Raw genomic sequence first — 15,665 nt, forward strand, 5'->3', positions numbered from 1 at the left:
TTCATTCCAGCAGATTGAAACCAGAAGCTATAGAGAAAAGTCTCTCTGTGTTGAGACGTCAGCAAACAAGCTCTTTACTGGTCCTTTGCAGTCAGCTTGCTCACTGTCCAGGCCCCCTAGCTCACCTATCATCATAGTTTCTGTGAAAATGGTCACTGTACATCCTGCCTTTGTGGTTAGTCTGTTTTCTCTTTGCCTTTGAAGAAACCAGGAACAGGAGGTATTTGCGGTGTCAGGAAGGAGCAGGAAGTAAGATCTGTATTCATCATCATCATCGGATTATTCATACCTTTAAAACAGAGCATTTCAGCCAAGCTGTGAATGCAAGTTTTGATACCACAGGCACGTGCAACTTCTGAAACAGTCACCACAAAACTAGGATGCTTTAGCAAAGGAAGGTTTGAAGGGTTGTCAGTCCCATTTAGTGACTCTAAACCTCCATTTTCTGTACAAGCAGCTAGGGAAGAGATCAAGTATGTTAGGCAAGGGATTAAGGAGAATTTTAGTGTAAAAGATGGGCCAGTGAACCATTAGTTCTTCTGAGAAGAAAATAACCATCATCATTGATGCCGTGAGCTGTGGCTTCAGGCCTGTAAGCATGAATCACTGTGAAGTGATAGGCCTGCTGAGCTTTGGACTTGGTGCCCTCCTGACTTGGACACCAGAGATAGGTCTGCCAAGAAGTCTAGGCCTCTGAGATTACAAATGGTAGATTGTCAGATGATGGGCTATGTATGGAGTAAGTATGGGTTCTGATAATGGATGTCATTTCAACAAGGACTGCATGCATGAGGAACTTCTGTCTCTAATGATGGAGAAGACTTTTCTTAAGTACATACATCTGCAATGCACATAGTTGGCACACTCACAAACCCCCTTAATTTATGTTGGCTTTGGTAATTCTTATTGCCCAGTTATCATAATTTACCAAGGTAACATTCCTCCCCAGCCAGCCATTACCATCACTGAAACTGCCGTGTTTGGCTCCAAAGCACCAGCCACAGAAGGGCCTTTTGACAGAACTTCTGGGGTAATACAGTCCAAAAGTTGCAAATCACATCTGGTGTTTGGCTTTGCAGCATAAGATGAATTTTTCTGGGTGTAGCTGAACGCATGTTCCTTGTTCTTCCCCCTGCCCAAAATTACTAAGGCCATGTAGAATTTCCCGATTGAATCATTGAAATCCCAGACGGCACATTTTTTTGAGGTTTTTGTATATCAATCCTTTTTATTTCTTTGGTGAATTTTCCTGTTAGGTTGAAAGGAGACCTTGGATTCGCTTTCTTGAAGGTGGGGCAAAAAGACCTCACACTGCCTGAAACTAACAACAACAAGGATTTAAGGATAGAATTCTACATTGCTATTGTTTTCATCGTATTATAAATAGGAATAAGAGTAAAACATTTCCTGAGTACACCTGCATGGTGAAAGCATCATTTAATAGGGTAGTAATAGCAGGTTACAGTCCACACATGGTTATGAAGGTGAGAGAGGCAACTGTTTTTGTTCTTTCAGTTTTCATTTCTGTTTGTTTGTTTCATTGCTCCTAGAGAGTCTGTGAGCATTACCTTTCTTGGGTTAATGTGACTGTGAAGTGTTTCTGACAGAGGTGATGTCAATTTGCTACCCAAACAAGAACAGGCACATAGAATGCCATATCTGAAATGCTTAGAACCACATGTGTTTTACATTTGGAGGTTTTTATTTTGAAGATTATAATTTTTGCATAATTAAGCATTCCTAATCTGAAAATTTCTAAACTCTAAAGATTTTTGAATTGTGCTTAAAAGTTTTGGACTTTGGAGCGTAGATGTTCAACCTGTAGTTGGTACTGGATTTCAGAGAGTGATTAGGATTCCTTTTTCAAATTATTTCATCAAGGATTTATTGAAACATGTTATATAGCAGATACTTTCAGGTACATGTGGACTCAGAGCTTCATATGATCTATTCTGTGCAACTTTGTTTATATTCTGGTGTGAAAAGGTGTGTGTAAAGCACATATATGTCTGCACACAGGCACGTGTACACACTTGCATACTCACACACCATAAATGATAAATTTGGTGAAGGTGAATCAGTATTTGGTGCATTTATTAAACATACTACAAGCTGTGTAGAAAAAGACTGCTTTGAGAACAAGCTCTGTGTCCTGATTTTCTTGGGCTCCTGTATAATGGAAGTTATTTGGAACATCAGTTGTTAGTGAATGAATCAGAAATGGAGATGCCGTTATGGGGTAGTGTCATTTGTGAGGTAGTTTGGGGTTTATTTATCTGCTGGATGCTACCCGCCAAAGCTTTTTAGAACCGGAGATATGAGACTTGACCCCCACTTGATCTGGCTCATGCATAAGAACAGTAATGATCTATTAAACCGTGTTTGATCATCTTGATCGTTATCATTGGTAGATGAACAAAAGAAAATGAAGATCAAAGTGAACGGCCTCTTAAATTGTTTTATCTTATCTGCAGTTTCGTTCCATGAATTCTTCCTCAGGATTATTTCATTGAATTTTTGTTCTCATGAACCCTTTATAACTTTGGAAAACTCAAGTCATTCCCCCAAAGATGACCTTCTTTCAGCTGTGTTCCAGTCAAAGTTCTAGGAGAAGCCAGAAAAGATGTGGTTTGACTTTTTTGTTTTAAGATGAAGATTCTTCCTCTTTGCTTCAGATCACTGTTTCTTCCACTTTTCCTGTTTTCTGTTCTTTTTTGCTATTTACTATATGTTTTCTATTTCTCTTTTGCTGTTTCAATCAGGCATCTTGATGAGAGCACTAGCAAATTGTGTACCTCTCGTTGGAACACTGGAAGCAAAGATAATTGGAAGTCACACATTTTGAGAAATAACACATTCATGGTTTCCTATTAAAACTCCCATAAACACTGGTTACTTTTGTCTTCCAGGAGATAAATTAGATGTGGATGTTGTCATATTGAATGATGTTAATATCAAGAAATTTGAGATGTAGATACATCAACTTAAATTTTATTTAGCAGACACTGACTACCAAGTATATTTCAGACTTCACTTTGTGTTGTGGTTGCAAAGAGCTCAAGATACACAACCTTTACTTTCTACAGAACACCAATTGAAGTAAATATAGGAAGGATAAGGACTGTGGAAGTAGCTTTTAACTTAAGATGGAAGGGCTACTTCACCTAGCAAGAAGTGAGGAGGTCCTCCTTGGAGGAGGTGGGATCTGAACTGACGTGGACAGTGAAGTGCTTGTGCAAAAGAGAACATATGGAAAGGTAGGGGCATGGGCAATATCACTGTGTGAGAATTTCCCCATTGCAGAGGGATCAACATGGTGCATAGCAAATGGCAGAAGATACATGGGGTGAAACGCATAGGGGCATAGGGAACAGACCTGAAAGGCTATGCCTCTAGCTGGGTTTTGTTTTAAAAGCCTCTGAGCGATCTGGAGGCACTCTCAAAGGAAAACTTCCATCTGCCCTCAGTGTGTGAAGAGTAGAAGAATGGGCTCACACTCTACCTTGCCTGACTTGAGGTGGTGTGGTGGTTTGAATAGGAATGGCCACCATAGACTCATGTATTTAGCTCATAGGGAGTGGCACCATTAGGAGATAAGGCCTTTTTGGAGTAGGTGTGCCTTGTTGGAGGAAATGTGTCATTGTAGGGCAGGCTTTGAGGTTTCCTTTGCTCAAGATACACCCTGTATGGCATACACATAGTCTTCTTCTGCTGGCTGTGGAACAAGATGTAGAACTCTCAGCTCCTTCTCCAGCCCTATGCTGGCCTGCATATCACCATGTCCTGCCATGATGATGAAACTGTAGGCCAGTCCCAATTAAATGTGTTCCTTTATAAGAGTTGCCATGGTCATGGTGTCTCTTCACAGCAATAAACCCATAAGACAGGAAATGAACACTATGCCAAAACTCTCAGACCTGAGATTGAAATATAGTCTGAAAAGAAGTCGCTTCCCAGCACTACAGTTAAGTGCCACATGATCTCCAGGGGCAGTTGGAGGGCTTTGGAACTATCCGTTGAAGTTTGTGGGAAGTGGGATTTGGGTTTCTTCTTTAGACAAGTGGCGGGGCCTGTGCAGATGCTCTTCTGTCTTCCAGGTGAGCAAATGTTCCTCTTGTAAGCTACTGCCACATTTGTTCTCCACTAATTCCCCAACCAGAAGAAACTGAGGCTTGTGAAGACAGTTGCAACCTCAGATACTCCTCTAGGGAGTGTACCTAAGATGCAGGGAGGTGCTTGGCCACACAGTCTGTCAACATGTCCATGTTTCTGCTGGACTATATGACAACATGAGTGTGTGTGTGTGTGTGTGTGTGTGTGTGTGTGTGTGTATGTGTATGTGTGTGTGCGCGCACCGCAGAGGCAGAACTGGTGACAGTGAAGTACATGCTGTAAATGCATGGGTAGTTCTGGTAGTTCTGTTTGCTAATAGACTGGTAGCTTCGCTAGCACTCCAGTTACTGCTAAAGTAGTCCAAACACAGGAGTGATATAATGTTTATTCAAAAGGTCAATTCTTAAATGAAGAAGCTTTTTTGTAAGTTAAAGAAGGAAACATTAGGTGTAGAAATGTCCTTTGAATTTAAAGCAAACAATAGCAAAAAGCCAAAGCTGCATGCTGTTTTTCTAGTTCAGAGGAAAGGTAAATATGGAGTTGCAATGGAGATTCATTGAACATAATTGACCTGAAGTTGATGGACTTAGGGTAGGGTACATGAAAAAAACTCTTTTACAGGAAGATATTTTAGAAAGTATCGGTGACTGAATGATGAAATTATAGTCACTTGCAGTAGAATCGAGAAGGAAATAGAAATGCCTAAAGCATGTGAAGAGATCAGAGGTGCAGACATGGCTCCATGAGTGAGTCTTCACGTTTAGAAGAGGAGAGCCTGCATTTGGATTCCAGCACCCACGGAAAAAGCAAACAGCGTTCTGGAGAGCCAGACAGGAGGATCAGTGGCCGCTGAAGTCCAGACTCAGTAAGAGATCCCATCTCAAAGTGGTCAGCTGTGCATTGACCAAACAGTTCTCACCGTGTCTTCCTTTAGTCCCTGCGGATGCCATGGGTGCACATACACCACACACGTACACAGAAAGAGAAGGAGAATGAAGGTATCAGGTGGCAAGTCACTAAGTGTCTGTAAGTAAGGCGTAGTCCAGTAAGCCGGTATGGAGCAGAGTGAAAGTCTGAGGGAAGAAAAGGTCTGGGTATTTGAATGTGTGAAGTTATGGTCTATGCAGAACAGTGAATAAAGTATAAGATAACATGAGAGGGAAAATAAAAGCAAATAGCCCATTTGGTAGTTTTGGGATGGTGACAAGGATATGTGCTAAAAGATTGATTTGTTGTTAACTCAAAAGTTTTTCTTAGCCAGCCTACCTTTCTGGTCCCCTCACCTCTCTCCCTTTTTCTTTATTTATCTCTCTTAGTTTGAGTCTTAACTATATATAAGTTAAGGCATGTCTTGACCTTGAGGTCCTCCTGCCTCAGCTTCCCACAGTACTGAGATTACAGTGTGTGCCACTCTGCCTGTCTGGGCCTACATTTTTTTTTTTTTTTTAACCCTTGGCAGAATGACCATAGCAGCCCTAGGCTGTTGTCTAATTCTTGCCTCTATTTCATGGCAGTACTGTTTGGAGCAGAAAATATTATATTAATGTTATTAAAAAGTCACAGCTACTCATTCTGTTTCTATGTCCTTTAGTACTTTTTGGTCTTTTCCTAAGAATTACAGCAAATAAATAAACCCCAGAAAAATTGTAAAAATCATAATTATGTGTTTTATGAGCATCTAGCTGAGATAGAGATGACTGAAATTCCAGGATGTGTATACTAGAGAATTTGTAGCAAATAAACACAGATGAGATAGTGGCTGTGAAAATATTTATAGTATATACAATAGTTTTTAAATGTTTATCTTAAAAGTTTAAGTGGCCAATTTCTTTCATGTTTCTAAATTGGAGGGATGCCATAGACCTGATTATATCTTGAAATGAAACATTTGCTAATGTTTTAAGTGCTATTATTTTAGCTAACATGGAGCAACATTGTATATGTATCATCATAGCCAGTTGCAAATTATAGTGATCCCTAGAAGTATAGTCCCATTTCCTTCTCAGTGTCGCCATTGTCACCTATTGTTGTTGACTTTTTTTTTTTTTTGCCAAGATTATTTTGTGTAACCAGGATGCCAGAATGACCTGGACTCACAATCCTGCTGCCTCAGCCTTCATAGTGCAAAGATCTTATAGGCCTTATAGGTACCCTATACCCATATGCCAAAATCATCTTAGAGACAAGGTGGTACAGATAAACACCATGGGAGACGATTTGTACTTAGTTCAGCTTTGATATTGCCATATGTCTACATTCCATTTTTGAAGGAACTTCTAACAAGTATGGTTACTCCGAGGATTAAACAATACAAAGGCCTTCTTCTTACCAAGCCCTTGGTAACTGCAGTAATGTTGGTGGACATAGTGATGTGAAGAGAAAGGCGTATTTATTAAATGCATGGATAGAACAAAGCTGTGGGTGACAACTTGAATCACAAAGATGACTAATAAACTGTACTGAGATGGTGAAAGCACTAAAATTAATGCTACAGATTTAATTAACACTGAACATATAATGGGATCACATAAGAAAACCTCCTTCCTGGAGGTTTTCAAACCTTCAGAAAATTTTCTTGGCCTCTGGGGAAGAGGGAAAACAAACAAACAGACAAAACTTTGACTGAAATTAGTTTGAACAGACCCTGGAGATTTGTTTGGTTGACCACACTATAACAGGAAAAGAAATGAGACCCCAGGTACTCAGTGCTAGGCCTGGCTGGTATTGGGTGGGATGTTAGTGGCAGTGTCCCTTGAGCTCCCTCTTGGGCCAGTATGGGGCACTGGGAGGCTTGCTCCCATTCCCAATTCTCACTTTAAATCACCCATTGCTCAGGAACAAAACTGCGTGAAAACTTCTCCTGGTTCTGCCAGTTAAGACACTAGAGCCTTCTGCCCCGGGAAACTGGTAAAAAGAAAGACATTGTAACCACTTAAATGTTTGGAGGAATGAATTGGGAAGTAGTCTTAAAGGTAAAACTAGTGGATTTTAGGTTCACAGTAAGAAAGTGGAGCTTGGGGCATGTGGTCAAAGGTCAGTAAAAAGCGGAGGAAGAGCGCACTGGTGGGAGAAGCGACCTCGGAGAGTGGTTCTTTACCGAATTAAGTGATTGCTGAGGTATAAATTACACACTCTTATGCACATCTTATGCAGAGAGGGGAATAGCTTTTTACTTAGGTGTATGCCAGTATGATCCATCTAGGATGAAACTTACATGTTTTAGCACTGTTCAGTAAGGTTAAATATCTACCTTTTAACTCAGCCATTCCATTTTCAGTCATACGTCCAAGAGAAATGAATATTTTTAAAGTGTACATGATAAGCACACTCAGGGCACCCTTAATTATAATGGGCTAAAGCTAGAAAGCAATGCAAATGTCCATTAATATTAGAGCAAATATATAGTATTAGTACTACATAATAAGTAGTACTCAGCCATGAGGAATAATGAAAATTCTGTGCTACTATATGGATAGACTTCAGAAATGTCATGGGCTTCCATGTGTATGAAGTTCAAGACTGTAACTTTTTTTCTTTATTTTTTTATATTAATCACAGGTTATTTACTTTGTATCCCTGCCGTAGCCCCCTCCCTCATTCCCTCCCAATCCCACCCTCCCTCCTTCATCTTCTCCCTGCCCCTTTCCAAGTCTCTTCAGGACTGGCTGCAATGTCCTCTTCTGTGGCCTAGCAAGGCTGCTTTTCCCTTGTGAGGGGGGGTGGTGGTGGAAGAGCTCGCCGTTGAGTTCATGTCAGACTATAACTTTTAATAAAAGTCTTTGATGACAATTTGCTTTCATGTGGAGGAATTTTTTCCCTTTTCAGAAAAGGACTTATATAAACACAAGTCAAAGAAAATTTAGGCAAACACCAGCAGCTCTGGTTGGCGCTTGAGAAATATATAGTTAGCATACCTTTTTTGTAGGAAGTAATGGGGTGAACTGTGTGTTTTGTATTTACCCTTTTCTTTCATTTTTTTTTATTACGACACTACCATATCCCCCCCGCCGCAGTTTGTGTGTGTGTGTGTGTGTGTGTGTGTATGTGTGTGTGTGTGTGTGTGTTTGGATTGAGTCCAGGGCCTTGTGCATGCTAAGTGTATGATACTAGTGTACTATACCCCAACCCAAATTCCAATTCTTAAGAGGATTTTTATGGTAATTATTGCGAAATGCCTCTTGTAAAAGGCAGAAAGCCACTGTAGAGGTAGTTTATTATCACAAAACAAACTAAATACTCTACTTAGAATTAGGTTTTAGTCTCTTCTAAAGGAGAAAAGTTCCTGGTAGTATGAGCAAGCAGAAAACTTGTTACTCTCTGCTCACAGCTTCTGATACTAACATTTCCGTGACAAATTTGATAGTTTTTTTTCTTTGTCTTGTCATTTTATCCTTTTCTTAGTGGCAAAGCATGAAATCATAGGGGCAAGCAAAACTCCAGAAAATAGATTTGTGAACACCATGTTGGGAAGGGAATTCTCTGTGGCTGGGAACAATTCTTTATCTTGGTGGGGTAGTAGTGTTACATGAATCTAGTTATTACAGATGACTACTTAAGCACATGTAAGATAATGAGATGGGGCAAAGTCTGTGTTTATTCATATCACTGTAACAGTGTCGGCTTAGATTTTTGTTCTTAGTACTATTGTTATGTGAAACATGACCATTTGGGGGAATTGAGTGAAGCATTCAAAGTTCTTTGAACTTTGCATTTGACTATACTTGTAAAGTTAGAAAAAAATAACTTTAAAAATCACAGTAGGCAGCAGTTACTAAGTCTCAGCTTGAGAGGAGCCAGGAATCAAAGAAGCAGGGATCAGAATTCAAGGGACCTATAATAAACTTACTCCTAGTTTCTTACAAGGAGCACAGAATATCAGCTTCTGCCTCTGATTTGGATGTTATTAGCTAAAACATGTTAGTGAGGTGATATCCTGCAGCAGGCACAATGCAGAAGGAGCATTCCAGCTTTCACTGGGAGTTTGAACACCATGTGTCTGATGGATATGCAGGCTGACAGTGCTTATTGTCTATCTGTCTGCCTGTCTGTCTGTCTGTATCTGACTCTACCAGTGTATTTGCTAATGAACCTGCTTCACACATTTTGAATTACAGAATTCTCCCTCTGGCCATCTTGTTAACCTTTAAAATTTTAGTTTTTACATAGCAAGCTCTAGAAAGAGAGAAAAGCAGGAGAACCACATCAGAAGCAGCAGTGAAACCCTGTGACTTTGCGTAGATATTATCTACTCTTCACATCTGTTCATGTTAAATACTTCTAAAATTAGTAACGCATACCAGATCAAAAGTTCAAGGTCATCCTCAACTGTATGATTTAGAGGTCCGTCTAGGCTACATGAGACCCTATCTTTAAAAAACAAACAGACAAACAACCAAACAACCATCTGTATGGTATGGGTGGTATAGTATGGGTGGTGGTGATACAGTTTTGCTTGAATATAGTTTTTGAGATCTAGACTACAAAACCCCCTTTTTCTTTTAGTTTTGTGTTATTATTGTTGCCATCAATGCTCTAGGAAAAGCTAGATCTGCTTGTCTCACAACAGAAGCCAGTTAGTTCAGAGACAAGGCTGTGCGTGGCACCTAATTTTGATGAACTAGCTGATTGGAAAGGGGTAGGGACCATCTTGTCTGACAAGGGCCATCTGCCTGAAGGCTCATGTAGGTTGGTTAATATGGAAGATGGGGTATCACAGGCTGTACTTAGCCTCTCACAGGGAGAGGTACATGTCCATATTTGATTCTAATGACCCAGTGAAGAGATGCTTTTCAGTTCTGCAAATCAAGAGCTAAGATATTTCTGTTCCTCTAGCTGCCTGCGTCACTGAGTAGTTCTGACACATGACATAATGTACAGAATAAACTGGGCAGCTCCCCCAGACACCGTGACTGGTCGTGGTACTTGTGGAAGTGAAAGCACGGTTACTGCCCTTCGTTACTGAGGGAGACAAGGTCAGCTGAGGTAAAGCAGGGAGTCAGATACCTTGTCTCCGGGCATAGCTTCAGTATTTTCCACGATTGATTGTGATTCACCAAGTGTCCTGAATGTTCCTCTCAAAGGGTAATCTCCCTCTGGAATTGATGGTAAGTGCTTATTATGGAAGAGGAAACCATTTTCTTTTAAGGAATTACTTTCTTCTGCTGCCATTGGCCAGCTTTGAGATTCCTTTACAGTTTTTCTATAGGGTAGTTCTTTCAAAGTTGCAAACAGCCCTGTGAAGAGGTTTATAGGGCATGTGAGATATGAAGGGGGAATTTTGAGGCATATGGGAGAGGCATAGTTGTAATGGCCTTTAGTGGCCAAGCTTTCTCTTCAGCTCCAGTTTATGTTGAACTAAAATAGTTTTGGGAGTGGAAAGATGGTTCCGTGGGTAAAGTACTTATTGCCAAGCCGAGCTCCTGGAGTTTGGTCCCCAGAACCTCCGTGGTTCAAGGAGAGAAAATGACCACCTGCAAGCTGTCCACTGACCTCCACACATGGCCCCTCCAAATAAATGTTATTATTATTTGTTTTATAAAGAAGTTATTTCTGTGTCAGAATGAAATTTGGTAAACAAGTGCTAAGGAAGCACCAGCTGTCCTATTTTGGAAAGAATGGAATTCCAGTTTAAGTACATATATTTCCACACCCAGAGACCAACACCTTCAGCTCCCATAGTTCTGTACCTGTGTGTGTAAACTGATTATCTGAATCTCACAGCTGCTCTCCCCCCTTCTCCATCTGTAGTTTTCTAGAAACTTTATAAAATTGTCTTTCTGACAAATTCGACTTTAATATAAAAGGCGACTGACCAAGAATTTGAATGAGAAAACTTGGACACTTTTCAGAATGTTTGATCCATGGACTCTTTACAAATTATATGCATCAGAGAGATCCTGCATCTCCTTGACCTTAGCCTTTGTATTTGTGAAAAGTCCTGTTTAAAAATGTGTTTGAATTACTGAATCTCAATACAAAGGAAACTTGTCTTAAATTAATCTAACTATTAAAGAATATACCTTGTTTATCTTTGTAGGTATTTTAAACTCAGATTAATTTTTCCTTGCATTAATATTTCATGTAATTCTTGAGTAATTTTTATAACTGACAGAAGTGTCCCATTTATATCAGAGGTTTTTGTGTAATAACTAAATTTATGTATTTATATATTCTCTACTTAAATTCAAGATATAAAATGTGTATTTTAAAATAGGAGATGATGTCTAAAGACTGTGCCTAGTGACTTTTATACATTAGTTATTGACAAAATAACCCATAGCGTTTTGACACAGTAAGGAAGAACTGGGATTCTTATGTAATAGTTTAAATATTCTTAATTTGTATTGGCATGGACACACATAATTTAGTCTTGTGTTTTTAGAGTATTATCTCCTTGACTGCAAATTTACAAGAGTTCTTACTTTGTTTTTTCCTGGCAGATATAAGCTTACCAAAGTCGGCAACAATATGCTACACAGCAGCCCTGCTCAAAGCAAGAGCTGTCTCGGACAAGTAAGTGCACAGTCTCCTGTGTGGCTCCCAATGCTGGCCAGGTGTAAGGAGACCTGTCGCCTTTGAGGGCTTTTTCCTGAAGCTTCCCTTGGTCCTTGTGACCCTGCTTAAAAGCATGCATTTCCCCAAAGCTGCTGATCTTGTATTTCACTGCTAGAAGGAGGAAGTGTCTGTCCCCACTTATCGTAAGGGTGTGTGGGTTCATAACATGGATTTACATTACATTGCATTCCTCTGGGTGACTTTTTTATTATTTTTACTTTTTGTCAGACAGTAGAAACAAAAGGACTGCTTGGGATTTACACAGAACAGTCTGTCCCTGTGCTAGTTTTTCTGTGTGTATATTCCCTTCACTCTGCTGTCTGTTACGGGGCCCTATAGTGTGGCAGTGGACAGTGCCCTCTCCCATTCTTTGCCCCACTGCTCCTGGTCTCTTTACTTGGAGATGCCACCTCAGTGGGACATTTGCCCATTTTATTTAGGCAGGTGACTATGGCACATAGACATTCCACACGTATTCAAGGGATGACTGGGCAGGTTAAAGAGAATAGGTGGATTTTGAGTTCATAAATACTTAGATTCCCCTGAGGCAGTCCAGACCCTTTGCAGCATCTAAAAGCAGAGAGCAGGTAATAGCCTCTGCGGTGTCAGACAGGTTTGCTGTTAAGTGTGTGTGCACTTCAAAACTGGAGTAATTTTCTTTCATTCTTTTTTATCCTGTAGATCGCCAGTACCTACTGCAACATCTTTTCTCCCTACACAGCGACTCCAGCTTGGGAGGGCAGGGCCAGGGTTGCCACAGCTTCCCCTGTGGTGTCTGCCTGCCAAGCACAGCTCTGGAGTTAGCCCTGGGTGTGAGGTGAGAAAGAGATTGCATGGTCTGGTTTTTTTTTTCATTCCCTTGGGCAGGTGTCTTGCCCACAGTTTGGGCACGCACACCCCCCCTGCTGGAACAGTCCACTCAGGCCCGCCTGCTGCTGCAGCTGCGGCCACCTAGCCTCCATGGCAGCACTGACATTGGGTTGGGAGCCTCCCTAAAATCCTCCCCAGTTCTGTTTTTAACCAAGTGCGCTCTTCTGTAACCTAGTTTTCTTTTTCCTACACTGTCTGCCCTTGTCAGTCCTCCCTCTGCTCTCACCTAAGCAGGTACCTTGCAGAAAATTTAGATTAGCTATTTAGACAGTGAGTTGACAGATGAATAGAATTCCCGCCGCCACTCAATGTAAGCACGCTTTCTGCTTCTGCTGGGGTTTTTGTTGGCCTTGGTGGAAGGGGTAACTCAGAGGTCCCTGTAGAGGAAGTGTGGAGAGCTTGTGCCAGTGGCTCACTGAGCTCATAGGGGCCCTTCGTGTGTACTTGCTCCCTGGGTAGCTGCCCAAGCAGTGATCCCAACTGCATGGTGTTTGTCTTTCTGCTTTTCAGATTCTCTCCGGAGGCTGCATCTCGGCGGGGGCTGAGCACAGCAGAGATGAATGCAGTAGAGGCCATTCACAGAGCTGTGGAATTTAATCCGCACGTGCCAAAAGTGAGTCTTTGGGTCCCCCAGGAGCTCATTATGATAGCAGAGAAAGCATTTGCTAACCACAGTGCCCTGTCCCCAGGATCCCTGGTTATAAAACAATGAACTGCAACCAACAAACTGTAGGACCTGTGCAGTCTATAGGCATTTGCAGCCTCGGTATTCAGCAAAAACTACACACAAGGGAACTTGGGGGAGGGGGCTGGTTTTCAGTGTAAATGTAATAAAATAGATAGACTATGTTTAGGCAACTAGGTTCAGAAAGTTTAAAATTAACTGAAGTGAAGATCCTGAGAGTTTGATAGGAATTTTACATCAGTTTTAGTCCTGTCTGAGGCAAATTCTAAAAATAAACCTTATGCTCAAAGCTCATTAAAAACACCAACTAATGTGACATTCCAAAGCTCTACAGATAAATGTAGGTAATCAGTAGTGGCTAGAGAAAAATAAGAGAAACTCCAGAGTATGTAAAGTTTTGATTTGTGAGCTCCACTTCACTACTTACACATAGTGAAAGGATTCGTCTTAGTTGTTAAACCCCATGATACACAGTTGGTAAATGCTCCATATTTTTCACATATTGTTTCTGAGGTTGATTTTAACAGAATCAAATCAAGGCAAAAGATATTTCTGGAATGTTTTATTCATGAGCTGAATGTATATGTAGGACTTCCCTGAAATTATCTGTTCTGTGGTAGGTATTTAGCTGTGGGTCCTTTTCAGTCTGTTGATATTAAACACATTTAGCCTCTAAGAAACTAATCTTACAGTTTCACATCTGATTTTACATGGCATAAAGTATTTGGGAAAATATCTGATGAAGACCTCCTGGCACAAATGACAAAGAAATCCTGCTTGCATTGTTGCAGTGCTACAGCAAGAAGGTGGAGAAGAGGGAGGGAGAGAGGAGAGGGAGAGGTGATGCATGGAGTTACCTACTTTAATTTATTTTGTTGATATTGAAAATGGTAGGGATATGTGATCTAATATCATTCCTGAGGTTTTACTTCAGTCTAGGTTATGTTTTTACTTAATGGAAAATAAAAGAGTGATCCAGAATGGCCTTTTTGCATAAGGATGTACTTAACTACTCCAGTGCTAGTGGCTAATCAGCAAAATGTTTACAGAGGCCTAAGGGTTATATGTAGGATGCTATAAGCATGAATCTGTATAACAATATTTTGAGTCTAAGCCAAAATGTTGATTGAACTCTGATTAAAATGTAAAACTAGCCATAAAAGTTGTTCTCAATTATAGTAAACTGGAGTCATCTATTAATATTTACTGGACATTCCCTCAAACTACAGAACTATTCTGTAAGCATAAATAAGGCTTGTTCATATCAGTTATTGAGAAACAGAGCCCAGGATTCTGAGGTGAAAACATGGTTTCAAGTTCTGGCTATTATTTACGAGCTACGGAACCTTGGGATCAGTGCCTCCAAACTCATCTTCCAAATGAAGATAAAAATATAAGCCCCACCTATCGTTTGAGATAAGGACCAAATGAGATAAAATATTTAATAATTCTTAAAAAACATTTGTCTTAGTCATTGTTCTATTGCTGTGACGAGGCGCCATGACCAAGGTGCTATGAAAGAAAACATTGAATTGTGGGTTTGCTTGCAGTTTCAGAGGATTAGTCCATTCTCATGGCAGGGAGCCGTAGGCCGGAACAGCAGCTGAGAGATAGGACCTGATCCATAGGCAGGGTTGGGGATGGGGGCTTGTAGAGCACTAGCACTAACTCCTGGGCAGGACATGGGCTTCTGAAACCTCAAAGCCCAGCTGAGTGACAAGGCCACACCTACTCCAGCAAGGCCACACCTCCTTGGATTTTTAATACCATCAGAGTATGGTGACTGAGCATTCAAATAACTGAAGCCATGGGAGCCCTTCTAATTCAAACCGTCACAACACTCGAACGTCATGTTTATAAATGCTTAAAGTCATTGATACTAACTTGTTAGTGGCCCCTCAAGCCTAGGAAACAGGTCCCAATTTTTTCACTTACCCTACTAAGAACCCTGCAATTCTGGGTAGAAAATCTTCACAGTTCTTGTTTAGATATTTTGATGACATTGTCATTTAATTCTGTGGTAATGGGCTGAAATGGTTAATTAAGCTCCTGAAAAATAATTAAAGCTCTTAGAAATAGTTCAAAACTGCTGTGGAAGAGTTTGCCAGTTAGTTGACACTCCTGCCAATTGTAATTATTCTAAAAGTGGAAATTATTCAAATGTTGCTTTAATTGACACATGGTAATTTCATATATCTATCTATGGATAGAATTGGCACTTCGATATATGTATATAATGCATAATGATCACATTAGGAAAATTGTCCTATCTCTCATCTCAGACGAGTATTTTAATTATTTAATCTCACTTCATTTTTCTAATCATGAAAACAGAGAAGAGAGTATATTATACTTTCAATCCCTACATAGACAGGATTAACTGATTTTGGTTCAAAGTTTCAGTCTGTCATAGTAGGGAGACCATGAAATTCAGGAAGAAGAG

General features: G+C 40.4%; 1 protein-coding gene across 7 annotated transcripts in view; it reads left to right on the top strand.

The window, feature by feature from the left end:
* St7 (suppression of tumorigenicity 7) overlaps positions 1 to 15,665 on the top strand; it is a 233,144-nt gene that overhangs the window by 180,070 nt on the left and 37,409 nt on the right. For all 7 annotated transcript variants that reach the window (XM_060374061.1, XM_060374062.1, XM_060374067.1 and 4 more), the window contains 2 exons: positions 11,553 to 11,625; positions 13,048 to 13,150. In XM_060374061.1, coding sequence (XP_060230044.1) covers positions 11,553 to 11,625; positions 13,048 to 13,150 — 176 coding nt within the window. The remainder of the gene's footprint in view (positions 1 to 11,552; positions 11,626 to 13,047; positions 13,151 to 15,665) is intronic.

The sequence above is a fragment of the Meriones unguiculatus genome, chromosome 21 (genome assembly GCF_030254825.1).
Source record: "Meriones unguiculatus strain TT.TT164.6M chromosome 21, Bangor_MerUng_6.1, whole genome shotgun sequence".
Classification (NCBI taxonomy): domain Eukaryota; kingdom Metazoa; phylum Chordata; class Mammalia; order Rodentia; family Muridae; genus Meriones; species Meriones unguiculatus.